This window comes from Oncorhynchus keta, chromosome 29 (assembly GCF_023373465.1).
Source record: "Oncorhynchus keta strain PuntledgeMale-10-30-2019 chromosome 29, Oket_V2, whole genome shotgun sequence".
Lineage (NCBI taxonomy): Eukaryota > Metazoa > Chordata > Actinopteri > Salmoniformes > Salmonidae > Oncorhynchus > Oncorhynchus keta.
Window position 1 is genome coordinate 33,016,674 of NC_068449.1, and position 16,369 is coordinate 33,033,042.

At 41.3% G+C, this 16,369-nt stretch overlaps 1 protein-coding gene across 1 annotated transcript; it reads left to right on the forward strand.

Moving 5' to 3' along the window:
- The first annotated feature begins 244 nt into the window (after window positions 1-244).
- LOC118362748 (proteasome subunit alpha type-3-like) lies at window positions 245-15,994 on the forward strand. The gene is made up of 10 exons (XM_035743330.2): window positions 245-413; window positions 2,117-2,199; window positions 2,303-2,426; window positions 5,789-5,890; window positions 6,321-6,467; window positions 7,242-7,307; window positions 7,398-7,444; window positions 7,562-7,629; window positions 8,844-8,908; window positions 15,737-15,994. Exons 1-10 carry the CDS (start codon window positions 393-395, stop codon window positions 15,779-15,781), a joined length of 768 nt encoding a protein of 255 aa, XP_035599223.1. The 5' UTR covers window positions 245-392; the 3' UTR covers window positions 15,782-15,994.
- The last annotated feature ends 375 nt before the right edge of the window (window positions 15,995-16,369 follow it).

Sequence of the window (16,369 nt, forward strand, 5' to 3'; positions counted from 1 at the left end):
TTAACTGCTGAACTAGATATATATTTCACCTTTATTTAACTAGGCAAATCAGTTAAGAACCAATTCTAGGCCAGCTTATGAACGACATAGTTTGTTTACCAACGTATTTTCGATTAAATCTCTTCATTTTGAAATTAGGTTAAACATTGAAGACTATAGTATTTTAAAATGAGTATGACTAAGTGTATAAAATCTTCATGTAGATGTTTATGATGAGTTGTGCACTTCCACCCCTCCCGCTGCGATTACACTCCACCACAGGAGGTGGCAGTATTTTTGCATGTTCAGTGCGGCTGCTGTTGTACGTAAAATCATTTTCTTGTTGGTTGGTGAATGACTGGGATGTGCTGAAACACATCAGACGGAGTTGTTATAAAGGAGTTTTTAACACAATGAGTTCAATAGGAACTGGGGTAAGTTTGATAGCTAAGATACTGCTCGTTATACATTTGTATGCTACGAAACGAAAGGTTTGGTTAACTTTTTTAGCACCGGCTCATTCTTGGACAAGTAAGCAACAAAGTTAGCCAACTTGCTAATGTTAGCTAACTGTGGCTGCTCTGTGGTAGTTTTAGGTTTTACATTAGTAGATAACCAATAACACATTCAATTACGTCATTCGTTTAAGATCTATAATCATATGTAGAGTGAAACACATTTTACATTGGTTACTGCTACCTACCTAAGTAACGTTAGTTATTTCACTACAGAACTAGCAAGCTAGCTTGCTAGCTAAATTAGCAATGCTGGTTGAACTAAATCGAAATTGAAACAAATTCAACCAAATGGTGTTGGGTATTGGTTGCTCTCCTATCACTAAACAAATGTTCTATTTCACCACTGGGTAAATGGAATTTCACAACATGATATTTACAAGTTCTTTAATCTTCTAAAAAGCTAGAAAGACGCGCTGGCAACCTGTAATGTAAAAATGGGATTACTCAAATTGTAATGTCACATGCACAAGTACAGTAAACTGTCATAATTACAAACTCAAAACCCAACAGTGCAATAATCAATAACAATATATTACTAGAAAAAAAACACACGAGGAATATTAAATATGAGATACGCAATGAAGTAAGTAATTAAGCATACTATATACAGGAAATATTTAAGTCAATTCCAGTACCATGTGCCGGGATACTTGGAGTGATGGAGGTAGATATGTATAGGGACAAGGCAACAGGATATAAGATAGTAGCAATATCTTGCAGGTGTGTGAATGAGTGTGTAGGGCCCTGTGAGTGTGCATAGACGGTGCAAAATATTGAAAGGTTAACACGGTCAGTGTAGCTATTTTATCAGTTGTATTGCTTGTGGATAGAAGCTGTTCAAGAGCCTGTTGGTGTCAGCTTTGATGCACCGGTACCTCTTGCAGTGAGGCAGCAGAGAAAATAGACTATGGCTTTGGTGGTTGGGGTCTTTGAGGATTTTCCAGGCCTTCTTTTCACACTGCCTGATATAGAGGTCCCTGATGGCAGGGAGCTCAGCACCAGTGATGTACTGGGCTGTCCGCATAATCCTTTAGCGCCATACCAAGTAGGGATGCAGCCAGTCAATATGATCTCACTAGTACAGCTGTAAAACATTTCCAGGAGGGCCCATACCAAACTTATTCAACCTCCTGAGGGGGAAGTGGCACTGTCGCGCCGCCTTCATGACTGTGTTTGGACCATTTTTAGGTCTTTCACGATTTGGACACAGAGGTACTTGGAAGTTCTCTACCTGCTCCACTACCGCCCTGTCGATGTGGGCGTGCCACCCCCTTGTTTCCTGTAGTCCATGATCAGCTCCTTGGTCTTGCTGACATTGAGGGAGAGGTTGTTGCTTCGGCACCCCACTGCCAGGTCACTGACCTCCTCCACCATCATGTCGGCAGCAAACTTGATGATGGTGTTGGAGTCGTGCGTGGCCACACAGTCGTGGGTTAACATTCAGGCCTATCATGAAGCTACTTCCATTGTTTTTGCTAGCTAATATTTTGAAAATTAGTTTGGTTAGATTGATGTAAAGGCATGAAGTCTGGCAGTTCCTGTCAATCACAAGTGTAGCTATGTTATCTCAACAGCAGTGGCCTTCAAAATATAACATCTAAAACTCTTTCCTTTTCTAGTATGACTTGTCTGCCTCCACCTTTTCACCTGATGGAAGGGTATTCCAGGTGGAATATGCCATGAAGGCAGTAGAAAACAGCAGGTATATTATCCTTCCCTGTTTGAGTGTTTTCAATGCAGTACCCACACGATGGAAAATAACCCAAGTGTCTCAATTTGTTGGTTCTTGTTCTTTCTCCTTACAGCACAGCAATTGGGATCCGATGCAAGGATGGGGTTGTGTTCGGTGTTGAGAAATTGATTCTCTCCAAACTTTATGAACAAGGCTCAAACAAGCGCATCTTCAATGTTGACCGTCACGTAGGAATGGTATGTATTCATCCAGACCACATCCATATTGTAATTACGGGTAGAATGTTGACCAACAACTGATGCGCACATTACCAAAAAAAACAGATGGGTTGCCTTATAAACAAAGGATTATTGACAACATGTAAGCTATATTTCTGAGCTTGTCTGCAAATCTTTATTGAAAACATAACAACATTTACTTAATGCACTTGTTTTGTTACAGTTATTGGCTGGCTAACCCTAGCTACATTAGCATAGATGTGACAAGCGACTAAACACTTCAAAACAGGAGATGGTATCAAGAACAAAATACAGCTAGCTGAAACGAGCCTTCTACAATTAACCACACACCAGCTTCTAGACAATGTTGCTAGCTATCTGACTGATCAGAGTGACAATAAGAGTGACAATAATACACAGACTTTTACCTCTGGGCATTTGCATTGACGTTGTCAACCCCATATATTAATCCCCATATATTAATCTCGAAAGATCTTAGAGGGGGACTGAATTCTGCTGCTCATTAAGAAAAACTGGATTTGGGTATGTGGTTGGGTGTGATATGTTTGGCCCTCTTGACTCATGGTAGAAAAAATTTCACTCAAAATAGTCAGAATGAATCTAAGAAAAATCAAGAAATCTGTAATAAATTGAAGTTTTTGTCAAAGGTCTTAGTTGTGCAATTTTACAGCTAGCTAAAAGTATTTGGTGCAGTATCTCTAGTTAAATGTGCATGAAAACTACCTAGTACTGCAATCCTGACACTATCGACGCGGTCGCTGCTTCCCTTATTTCTGACAACATTTCTACAACTTCAGAAAGCTGTCAAACTAGCTACACACGGTTTATCATTGCCCAAAATCACAAACTAGTTTAATCTGTTTGTTAATGAAGCTACCTAGTAGCACATTGAGCAGGCAGGCCACGTTAACTAAATCCGCTTATCAAGTCACTGGCGAGTGGCATAGTGCTTCGGTGCCAGTTTTACACAACTTTCTCACTATTACCGAGGTGTGAGTCTGGAGGTTTGCGTGTGTCTGTGTGGCGCTCTGTGATGGAGCAGTGACTGTCTGAGGAACGGGCTATCGTACTGTAGTGACATGGGCTGGATAGAATCAGTCTGTCTTTAGAACTGGTAATAATTGCTTATTTGCCCTGCAAAATAATAGAACAATATTATTTATATAATAAAGCTGTGATTGAGACTTTCATTGTTGTTATTTTTGAAAGCTTTAGGAGAATCTTCGTAGGCTAGAATATTTGGGAAATAACGCTGTAGATGTCCTGGAGGGCAGGCAGTGTGCCCCCGGTGATGCGTTGGGCTGACCACACGCACCACCCTCTGGAGAGGCGGTTGCGTCCGGTGCTGTAGCCGTACCAGGCAGTGATGCAGTCCAACAGGATGCTCTCAATGGCGCACCTGTAGATGTTTGCGAGGGTCTTTGGTCCTACCAAGCTGAATTGTTCAGCCTTCTGAGGTTGAAGAGGCGCTGTTGCGCTTCACTACACTGTCTGTGTGGATGGGTTATTTCAGTTTGTCAGTGATGGGCATGCAGATAAACTTGATGCTTTTCACCCTCCACTGCTACCCACGTGGATGGGGGTGCGCTGTCTCCTGAAGTCCACAATCATCTCCTTCATTTTTTCCTGGCACCACTCCGCCCACACCACTTCCCAATGGATCTGTTGGGGTGGTATGCGAATTGTAGTGGGTCTAGGGTGTCGGGTAAGGTGGGTGTTTGATCCTTAACTAGCCTCTCAAAGCACTTCATGATGACAGAAATGGGGACTACAGACTGGGATGGGATGGGGAGAGATTGAATATGTCCGTAAACACTCCAGCCAGCTGGTCTACACATAATCTAAGGATGTGGCTATGGATGCTGTTTGGGCCGGCAGCCTTGCGAGGCTTAACACAGTTAAATGTCTTCACGTCGGCCGCGGAGAACGAGAGCTCGCAGGAGCGAAGGAAGTAGCAGAATGGAGGCGTGATTGGATTTGCCAAAGGGGGGGCAGGGGAGTAGCAATGGTCAAGATTTCTTGATGAGCGAGTTGCGCAGGCGATGTTGATAAAGCTTTGGTTGCATTTTCCTTGTATTTGGTTTTAGGGGGCGGTGGTACGAACATAGGATACAATTCAGGAATGTCTCATTTTTGTTGAAATGCTGGTGAGTGACTGCTGATCTAATATCCAAAAGTTATTTTCGGCTATAGGTAATAATGCTAGAAATGTTCTGAGCAAATAATACGAAATAACACACACAAAATACTGCGAAGTTACCTAGGAACAGGGTGACCATATCTGTTGGCGCCATGTCTGTTGGAGCCTATCGAATAGAAACACAAGATGGTTAAGGAGTATCCATTATAAAAAAAAAAAATAAAACCATGAATAGGTTTAGGCTATAGCCCATGCATCCAACAGAGGGAGATAGATTTTCTGACTGGACATTTAGCCTACATTTCTGACTGGACATCTAGCCTACATTTCTCTTGCGTTCTGTATAACATTTTTATTGAAATAGGCTAATTACTCTTAATGTCACTTGTGTGCTGCGAGACTGTTCTTTACTGTGGGGCGCCAGTCAAGTTCAAATAGGCTAAACCATCGTGTGTCACATCACAACGTTGTCACAATCTACGAATGCTGTCAATCATCGTAAATAGACGATGCTATTGTAATAGCACTCAACCTTACTTTCAACACAACATTGGTGACGCGTTGTCTTATCTAAACAAGTATGAGGCGCTGTGTAATGTGGGCAGGTCTGTCTGTGTAGTTTCTGCCGTACGATTGAATAGAGTTGCAGAGCAAGGAAAACGACTAATTCAAAGTCTCCGAGTGTGCACCGCTAGCAATTTCACACCGGTTACATAGGATGATCGAAATGGATCTAGGAATGGAACAGCTTCCATAAATCTCGCAAATCTCTTGTTTTGGAAGGTACTGACTTTATGACAAATTATGCTGTTAACACTTTGTAGTCAATTTCTACAGTTGTGTCAATGTTTCTGACTAATATCGAATATCAATGCAACAGACAGTTTTTTTAAACCAGAGTTTTTTTGGGTTCATCCGTTTTTAAAGCAGTTCATCTCATAGAAAGGGCGAATAACATTTGAACCTGCCTTTAACTCATTAAAATGAGACTCGGCGATTATACAACGTTGCCACGAGCACCACAGATATTGCAGATAAGCGCGATGCACTCTATCTGGTATGGCCAAGAATGTGTTTCATGCTGCTGCCACATGATTGCTGCTGGACCAAAACAATGGAGAAATTAAGCATCAAGCCTCTTAGCTGTTGTGGAAGTCGTCCCGATTCTGCTGTTTACTTTGTGCATTGCTGAATCTACCTTTAACTTTCTTACCCATAGGCAGTGGCTGGACTACTGGCTGATGCTCGATCCCTGTCTGAGGTGGCCAGAGAGGAGGCCTCCAACTTCAGATCCAACTATGGACACAACATCCCACTGAAGGTAAAAAAAAAATATTCTGTTGCTATTCATCAGTGTTTCCCTCAAACTCCTCCTCGGTTACCCTGTCAGTTCCACATATTTGATATTTATTTTTATTTGACCTTTATTTAACTAGGCAAGTCAGTTAAGAACAAATTCTTATTTTCAATGACTGCCTAGGAACTGCGGGTTAACTACCTGTTCAGGGGCAGAACAACCGATTTGTACCTTGTCAGCTCGGGGGTTATAACATTCAACCTTCCGGTTACTAGTCTAACGCTCTAACCACTAGGCTACCCTGCCGCCCCATATATTCCATTACAGGACTACCACGCCTGATTCAACTGGTTAACTGTGACTATGCTAACCTATTTTGGCGACATTCTGAATTGCTTTGTCCCTAAATCCTATGGACAGTCATATTATTTGAATTGCATATCTCTCTTTACAGTATCTCTCAGAGAGAGTGGCCATGTACGTTCATGCCTACACACTATACAGTGCCGTGCGGCCGTTTGGATGCAGCTTCATCTTGGGCTCTTACGATCAAGATGATGGTCCTCAGCTGTACATGGTTGATCCCTCTGGAATCTCATTTGTGAGTTAGGTTTTGGGTGTTTATCACTAAACTAACTGTTGTCTAATGTCATTAACTTACTGTTGTCACTCTACACTCTTAGGGCTGGTTTCCCGAATCAAGATTAAGACTAGTCTAGGAGTAAGGGGCATTCTCAATGGAGATTTTACAATGAGCATGTGGTTTACTCCTTGACTAGGTTTAATCTGGGTCTGGGAAAATTGCCATTTAAAGGCCCCAGTGCAGTCAAAAATGTATATATAAAACACTGGAAAATCAAAAATGTGTATATATAAAACACAGGAAAATCACATTTCCACACAGGTTAGAATAATATTGTGAAAATTATAATGCCCTTTTAGTGTAAGAGTCTGATTGAAAAGACTGCATGAGCTTTCAGCACGTTTTGGTGTTATTGAGTTTTGGCCTACCATGGTGACATCACCATGCATTAAATTAGTGAATAGATCAATAAGAAAGGGTTCAAAACCTTTCTACCAATAAGTTAGTATTCCGTTTTTCCCTCCCCAGACAGGCCTAGCAAAATTCTTGCTTGAGAAATTTTATTTTTTACCATTTTAATTGAAAGTACTTCATTGTTACCCAGAAATGATTTAAATAGTAAGATTAAAAAGATTGACCTTTAAGGTGTTTGGACATTTGCAATGTATTCTCTGAAGGGAATGTTTGTTTTACCATCTCTATATGTCACCATGCAGCCTCAAAGTGATGTGAAATGTGTAACATTGTTGTGAAAATGTTCAAGATGGCCACTGAAATGTTTGTTTTATTAAGGGTTACTGGGGATGTGCTATTGGAAAAGCCAAGCAAGCCGCCAAGACAGAAATCGAAAAGCTTCAGGTAAGAATATTAATTTAGCCAAGTTGTCCAATTTCATAAAACATGGGAATATCTTCATTGTTTATCTTTGTATGTCATTGACATCAACAGATGAAAGACATGACCTGCAGGGAGTTGGTAAAAGAGGTGGCCAAAATGTAAGTGTTATTTATTTTATTAAAGGAATACACCTACTGTTGCTCATTCTCATAAATAGCCTTCAATCAAGGCACTGTGTATTACTCATATGTACTGTTGTATTTTTGGTTTTGTAGAATCTACATTGTACACGATGAAGTGAAAGACAAAGCGTTCGAGTTGGAACTCAGCTGGGTTGGAGAAGGTAATGCAGCTTTCTCTTATACACTGAGTGTACAAAACAGACACCTGCTCTTTCCATGACAGACTGTCCAGGTAAAAGCTATGATCCCTTATTGATGTCACTTGTTAAATCCACTTCAATCAGTGTAGATGAAGGGGAGGAGACAGGTTAAAGAAGGATTTTTTTTAAAGCCTTGAGACAATTGAGACCAGGATTGTGTGCCATTCAGATGGTAAATGGGAAAGACGGATGATTTAAGTGCCTTTTTATTTTAAATGTATTTTACCTTTATTTAACTAGGCAAGTCAGTTAAGAACAAATTCTTATTTTCAATAACGGCCTAGGAACAGTGGCATGTTACTACATGAGGCATGTCTTACCTGGCTTCAAAGTAGCCTAGCCAAAATCATATCATATCTGTGAAAGCAATTATTTTATATAAACTTTCTTTCATTGTCCAGTAACCAAAGGCACACTTCTAGTCATATTAGCAACCCATGCTAGTAGTTGCATATTCAACCACCCCTCTTTCTAAATTTGCTGCTCTTGTGTGAAGAAATAATTGTTCATCAACATTAAGATCTGTTGCGTCACTCATTCCTTTTCCCCCTCTATTTTCTTTTATGTCGCCTATGCCTATTGGTTGTGTGAATTTGGGACCTATCGTCCCACAACTGTCCCAGAGTCTGTTTTGGAATAGGCTATTTCTTTCTCAAAAAGATGACCAATAGAATAGGTAAACTTTTCTACTATGGGGGATAGCAGATTGAGATAGGCTAGTGATTTTGCTGTTCGTTACTGGTCTTGTTGGCTGAGGAAAAGTACATGTGGACAGGTATTCTAACATCAAAGTGCGTGTCAGAATTTGGTAAGAAGGAATTGTTGCATCCTGACTTGCATGTTCTGTTAATATGAATTACCATAATCGAAATGTCATTCTGGGCACCGTGGGTGGATGCCCTTATCAGGTTATGCACCCAATCCAAAAGGGTCTGGTAAATTTCTTAAATGTCCGCTAAATTAAAATTATGCCGGTCAAATGTCCGGCGCCTCATTTTTCTAACGGAAACCCTGGCGTAAGCAGTGTTCCACTCAAATCTGAAAGTTAACCCAGCTCATAACAAAGTGATGTATTGCATGCATGTGCAGTCATGGCCAGCTACGTGACGGGCCATCGCCCGATCCAGTCAAGTCAATGTTGTGCATAACTTATGACCTTCATTTCCCTTCACCAGTGACAAATGGAAAGCACGAGCTGGTTCCTAAAGACATCAGGGTGGAGGCAGAGAAGTATGCTAAGGTATGTACCATGACCACCAGTTTGTTACATGGCATTTCTGTGACCTGGGTTCAAAACAGTACCCTCAAAGTATTCTTTCCACATTTTATGGTTACAAACTGAATGTAAAATGGAATAAATTGAGTGTGTCATTGGCCTACACACAATACCCCATAATCAGTCTAAGTATTCAACACCTTTTATGACGAGCCTAAATAAGTTAAGTAAAAATGTGTTTAACTCACATGATAAGTTGCATGGACACACTCTGTATGCAATAATGGTGTTTAACATATTTTTTGAATGACTTCCTCATCTCTATACTGTACACATAGAATTATCTGTAAGGTTGAGCACTGAATTTCAAACCGATTTAACCACAAAGACCAGGGAGGTTTTCCAATGCCTTGCAAACAAGGGTAAATGGGTAAAAAAAAGCAGACATTGAATATCCCTTTTGAGCATGGTGAAGTAATTGATTATACTTTGGATGGTGTATCAATAAACCCAGTCACTAGAATGATACTGGCGTCCTTCCGTTAACTCAGTAGCCGGAGAGGAAGGAAACTGCTCAGGGATTTCAACATGAGGCCAATGGTGACTTTAAAACAGTTAGTTTATTGGCTGTGATGGAAGAATTGAGGATAGATACACAACATTGTAATTACTCCACAATACTATGCTAATTAACAGAGCAAAGAAATGAACTTCATGTCCTAAATAGAATGCGTTATGTTTGGGGAAAATCCAGCAGTGATCAACAACCAACTTAAGAGTTTGAATTTAAAAAGGAATAATCTGCCAATATTGTACAAACCAGGTGTGTAAAACTCTTAGAGACTTATCCAGAAAGAATCACTTTCTGAAGGCACTGTATGTCCATGGATCGAACTCGGGTTTCCTGTGCGCCACAAGACTGTTAGCCTTCTGAGCTAAATCCTAGGTTTTAGCCCAGGGAGCTAACTAGTCTTCAGGTCCCAGGCAAGGTTACTCATCACACGAGCGTGGTTCACTAAACCACCATTATACAGTATCTGTTAGTGTTGCACGGCGTACCGAAACTATAATAAGAAAAACGGTTGGGTATTAGAGGTGAAAGGAACAAATTCTATCAAATGTCTCACGTTTGAAAATGAGCTAAATGTGTTAAACTAATTAGAAAATATGATAAATTTGGACAAACTATTACAAGACTAACAGAATGCATCAGTGTTTGTATTCCCTGCAGCTTCCTGAAGAAGCATCGGCACAGGAATGCCTGTCTGGGTGTGCATATGTTGACCACTTTGTGTAGCCGTTAGAAGGGTTGGGTATGTTACTTTCTAGATGTAGTCAGTAAGTTACAAGTTACCTGTACAAAATTGTAATCAGTAACAACTTTTGGATTACCCAAACTCTGAATGTAATCTGGTTACTTTCCCCTTAAGAGGCATTAGACGAAGACAAAAATAAATTACCAATATTGCAGGATAAATAAATGTTAGTTTACATTTTCACAGCACTGTATTTGACCCCATGCAGAACTGCTTTAACTTAGTGACATTTGTGGGTTTTCAAGCATGAACTGCCCCTTTCAAGTCCTGCCACATCTCAATTGGGATTAGGTTTGGACTTTGACTAGGCCATTCCAAAACTTTAAATTTGTTGCTTTTTAGACATTTTCATGTAGACTTGATTGTGTGTTGGATCATTGTCTTGCTGCATGACACTGCTGCGCTTCAGCTCACAGACGGATGGCCTGTCATTCTCCTGTAAAATTCTGATACAGACCACCACCATGCTTGACCTTTGGTATAAGGTTCTTACTGTGGAATGTAGTTTGGTTTTCGCCAGGCATACTGGGACCCATGTTGTCAAAAAAGTTATACTTTTGACTCAAATGTCCATAGAACATTCTTCCAGGAGTCTTAATGATCATCCAGGTGCTTTTTGGCTAACTTGAGTCAACTTCTTGTATATGACGTGGTTCCTGTTGTGTCTGGCGAAATTCAAACACATCCTATGGATTATTATTAGTTTATCAGCATGAATTCAATTGCTCAATAAAAGCCCCACTCGGGGTCTTTTAAAATGGAACATTTTTTCTTACGGTATGGAGCACAATACCACAGAGGAGTTTAGAAGTGAACTCCCTCAAACTTGCATTCAATAGGCTGGGATCTGCAGCTGTTGCAAGAGTGCATTTCCCCCTGGTTAACCACTGGTCACAAAAAAAGTGATTGATAGGCAATTTAAACTTCAATTTAACCATTATTGGGTTGAACAGCCATCCACAATACGTGAGATGCAAATAGCTTAAAGAGAGAGCAGCAGTATGATTCACATCAATGCAATATGTAGATGCCAATAATGAGTTACTGCTGTTTTCCATAGCTCATAGCGTTTATTCAAGTTGAATAATATTTTGATGCCGACAGTAGCCGTAACATTTGAAGACATGGCTTGGACTGTAGCCTACGAAAGTCTATTCCTGCTCATTTCCCATGAGCCATTAAATAAATGTTGTGTGTCATCATAGTGGTCTCTGACTTGTGGTCAGGCTCGCTCAGGTGGGGGGAAAACGTACACCTTTTTTTTCAATGCTGATTTGAATGTCATTGAGGAAACAAAGGTGTCAACTTTTTCAAACATCCTTTAATCTAGTTTTTCAAAAGTATCTGATTACAAAAAAAATCTGGTAACGGGTTATTTTTTTTGGTCATCATTAACCATGTTTTCATGCGACATTGTGGGATGTTTTTGTCAGTAAAATTTTGATGGCAGTGGGAACTCCTTTATGTGCAAATATTGATAGAATAACCATCATATCGAAGTAAGCATGGAGTCACGCGATGTTATGGGGTGTGGTCCTCCCACTACAACTAGAGAAACCATGCAATTTATTAGGCTACAGATGAAAAACTATGAACTTCACAGGGTGGTAAGTGCATAGTGATCTGGATGCTCCTTTCCAATAAACATCGTGGGTCTGATTCTGGTGACAGACACTTAACGGCTGTTTTACAAATGCAAGTATTCTCGCTCTTTTAATTCTCGCTCTTAATCTCGTGTACAGTCGTGGCCAAAAGTTGAGAATGACAAATATACATTTTCCCAAAGTCTGCTGCGTCAGTTGGCAATTTGCATATATTACAGAATGTTATGAAGAGTGATCAGATTAATTGCAAAGTCCCTCTTTGCCATGCATCCCCCAAAAACATTTCCACAGCATTTCAGCCCTGCCACAAAAGGACCAGCTGACATGTCAGTGATTTTCTCGTTAACACAGGTGTGAGTGTTGACGAGGACAAGGCTGGAGATCACTCTGTCATGCTGATTGAGTTCGAATAACAGACTGGATGCTTCAAAAGGAGGGTGGTGCTTGGAATAATTGTTCTTCCTCTGCCATGGTTACCTGCAAGGAAACGTGTACCGTCATCATTGCTTTGCACAAAGGGCTTCACAGGCAAGGATATTGCTGCCAGTAAGATTGCACCTAAATCAACCATTTATCAGACATTCAAGAACTTCAAGGAGAGGGGTTCAATTGTTGTGAAGAAGGCTTCAGAGCGCCCAAGGAAGTCCAGCAAGCGCCAGGACCATCTCCTAAAGTTGATTCAGCTGCGGGATCGGGGCACCACCAGTACAGAGCTTGCTCAGGAATGGCAACAGGCAGGTGTGAGCGCATCTGCACGCACAGTGAGGCGAAGACTTTTGGAGGATGGCCTGGTGTCAAGAAGGGCAGCAAAGAGGCAATTTCTCTCCAGGAAAAACATCAGGGACCGACTGATATTCTGCAAAAGGTACAGGGATTGGACTGTTGAGGACTGGGGTAAAGTCATTTTCTCTGAATCCAAGGCGGTGGCCCGTTCCTGTAGGTTCATGCTCTACAACATCCGCAGAGTACGACCCTGCCTCACACAGGAAGCGGCGCAGGTCCTAATCCAGGCACTTGTCATCTCCCGTCTGGATTACTGCAACTCGCTGTTGGCTGGGCTCCCTGCCTGTGCCATTAAACCCCTACAACTCATCCAGAACACCGCAGCCCGTCTGGTGTTCAGCCTTCCCAAGTTCTCTCACGTCACCCCGTCCGCTCTCTCCACTGGCTTCCAGTTGAAGACTTCCGCTTGGACCATGGTGCTTGCCTGGTGTGAGGGGAAGAGTACCTCCAGGCTCTGATCAGGCCCTAACCCAAACAAGGGCACTGCGTTCATCCACCTCTGGCCTGCTCTCCCTACCACTGGAAAAGCCCAGTCAAAACTGATCGCTGCTCTGGCTCCCCAATGGTGGAACACACTCCCTCACGACGCCAGGACAGCAGGGTCAATCACCACCTTCCGGAGACACCTGAAACCCCACCTCTTTAAGGAATACCTAGGATAGGAATTTCTCACCCCCCTTAAAAGATTTAGATGCACTATTGTAAAGTGGCTGTTCCACTGGATGTCATAAGGTGAATGCACCAATTTGTAAGTCGCTCTGGATAAGAGCGTCTGCTAAATGACTTAAATGTAAATCCACTTTCCGATTGTTTGGGGCATCCGGACAAGCTTTTCCCCCCAGAGAAGACAAGGTGAGCGCTACCATCAGTCCTGTGTCATGCCAACAGTAAAGCATCCTGAGACCATTCATTCGTGGGGTTGCTTCTCAGCCAATGGAGTGGGCTCACTCAAAATTTTGCCTGACACAGCCATGAATAAAGAATGGTACCAAGATATCCTCCGAGAGCAACTTCTCACAACCATCCAGGAACAGTTTGGTGACGAACAATGCCTTTTCCAGCATGATTGAGCACCTTGCCATAAGGCAAAGGTGATAACTAAGTGGCTCGGGGAACAAAACATTTGACATTTTGGGTCCATGGCCAGGAAACTCCCCAGACCTTAATCCCATTGAGAACTTGTGGTCAATCCTCAAGAGGCGGTTGGACAAACAGAAACCCACAAACTCCAAGCATTGAATATGCAAGAATGGGCTGCCATCAGTCAGGATGTGGCCCAGAAGTTAATTGACAGCATGCCAGGGCGGATTGCATTTTAGGCTGGGTTTCTGTACAGCACTTTGAGATATCAGCTGATGTACGAAGGGCTATATAAATAAATTTGATTTGATTGCAGAGGTCTTGAAAAAGAAGGGTCAACACTGCAAATATTGACTCTTTGCATCAACTTCATGTAATTTTCAATAAAATCTTTGACACTCATGAAATGCTTGTAATTATTCTTCAGTATTCCATAGTAACATCTGACAAAAATATCTAAAGACTCTGAAGCAGCAAGCTTTGTGGAAATGAATTTGTCATTCTGAAATCTTTTGGCCACGACTGTAGACTAGCCTAACGTTACCCGTCTGGATCTACGAGCTGTTGGCGACAGCACACGTCCTAAAACCAGATTTGCTATTTAACCTAAGTTTGTGACAACTATCTGTAGAGTTGAAAATGCGATGGAAACGCATTTCACTTTTCAATATTTGTTTAGTGAAATAATGTTTTACATGAAGTACATTGTGTGCACTACCTCAACCTGACACTGATTTTATCCGCAACATGTCCATGTGGTGGAAACGTGCACATTTTCTTTGGATTTTAGATTATTTGCATCTAAATCGATCGCCAATTGGATGGAAACCTAGCTAGTTCCATTTAATGTTACGTTCGCATGATGATAGTAATAAGTCTTCAGGCAGATGGAAAGGCTTTCCCAAAAATCTTCTCAATTACAGTGCATTCAGAAAATATTCAGACCCCTGGACTTTTTCCACATTTTGTTACGTTACAGCCTTATTCTAAAATTGATTACATTGTTTTCCCCCCCTCAACAATCGACACACAATACCCCATAATGACAAAGCAAAAATAGGTTGACATTCTTTGAAAAATGTTATAATAAAAATAAACTGACATTTACATAAGTATTCAGACCCCCTACTCAGTAATTTGTTTAAGCACCATTGACAGAGTTCAGCTTCGAGTCTTCTTGGGTATGACGCTACAAGCTTGGCACATCTGTATTTGGGGAGTTTCTCCCATTCTTCTCTGCAGATCCTCAAGCTCTGTCAGGTTGGATGAGAGTCGCTGCACAGCTATTTTCAGGTTTCTCCAGAGATGTTCAAGGCCAGGCTCTGGCTGTGCCCCTCAAGGCCATTATGAGACTTGTCCCGAAGCCACTCCTGCTTTCTCTTGGCTGTGTGTCCAGGGTCGTTGTCCTGCTTCCCCCCAGTCTGCTGGCTTGAGTGCTCTGGAGCAGGTTTTTAATCAAGGATCTCTCTGTATTTTGCTATGTTCATCCTTCCCTCAATCCTGACTAGTCTCCCAGACCCTTCCCCTAAAAAACATCCCACAGCATGATGCTGCCAGCACCATGCGTCACTGTAGGTTTGGTGCCAGGTTTCCTAAAAATGTGATGCTTGACATTCAGGCCAAAGAGTTCAATCTTGGTGTCATTAGACCAGACAATCTTGTTTCTCATGGTCGGAGTCCTTTAGGTGCCTTTTGGCAAATTCCAAGCGGGCTGTCATGGGGTCTAAATATTTATGCAAATGTTTTTTTTTTGCAAAAACGCTAAACATGTTTTCACATTGTCATTATGGCATACTGTGTGCATTGAGGGGGAAAATAAATGAATCAATTTTAGAATAAGACCATAACGTAACAAAATGTGGAATAAGTAAAGGGGTCTGAATACTTAACGAATGCACTGTAGCCTATGCCAACTGGGCAGGAGCTCTTCAAAAAACTGCTTTTTTGGGGGGGGGGGGGGTTTGACTATCGTGATACTAAATCTGGTATTGAAGTAATTTCTGCTATCGTGGTAACTTTAGTCTATCTTTCTGGTGTCTGATTCACAATGCTTCTTGCTTCCACCATAGGATTCTTTGGAGGAGGAGGATGACTCTGAAGAAGACAACATGTAAACTCAATTCTGCGGTTTCTTCACTTGTCACACACACCTACTGACAGGACAGCTCTACAAGAAACAGACGGAAATGATTTTGTATGTGTTGTAGATAATGGACCATTCATGTAATTTCTTTCCTATTTGGTTTGATGGATTACACAGCTTTGAAATAAGTGGATGAGCACTGTTTATACTAAAAGCATCTTTGACCATTAAAAGAAAGGGTCTGCCTTAGTCATGTTATTTTTTGCCAATGTATCAGAGGTCGACCGATTATTGGAGGACCAGAAAAGCCGATACCGAGTAATCGGACGATTACATTTTTTTTGTTGATTGATTTGTAATAATCACAATTACAACAATACTGAATATACACTTAATTTAATATAATACATCAATTTAGCCTCACGTAAATCATGCAAAAACAGTGTTGGAGAAGAGCAATATGTGCTATGTAAGAAAGCTAACGTTTCAGTTCCTTGCTCAGAACATGAGAACATATGAAAGCTGGTGGTTCCTTTTAACATGAGTCTTCAATATTCCCAGGTAAGATGTTTTAGGTTGTAGTTACTATAGGAATTATAGGACTATTTCCCTCTATACC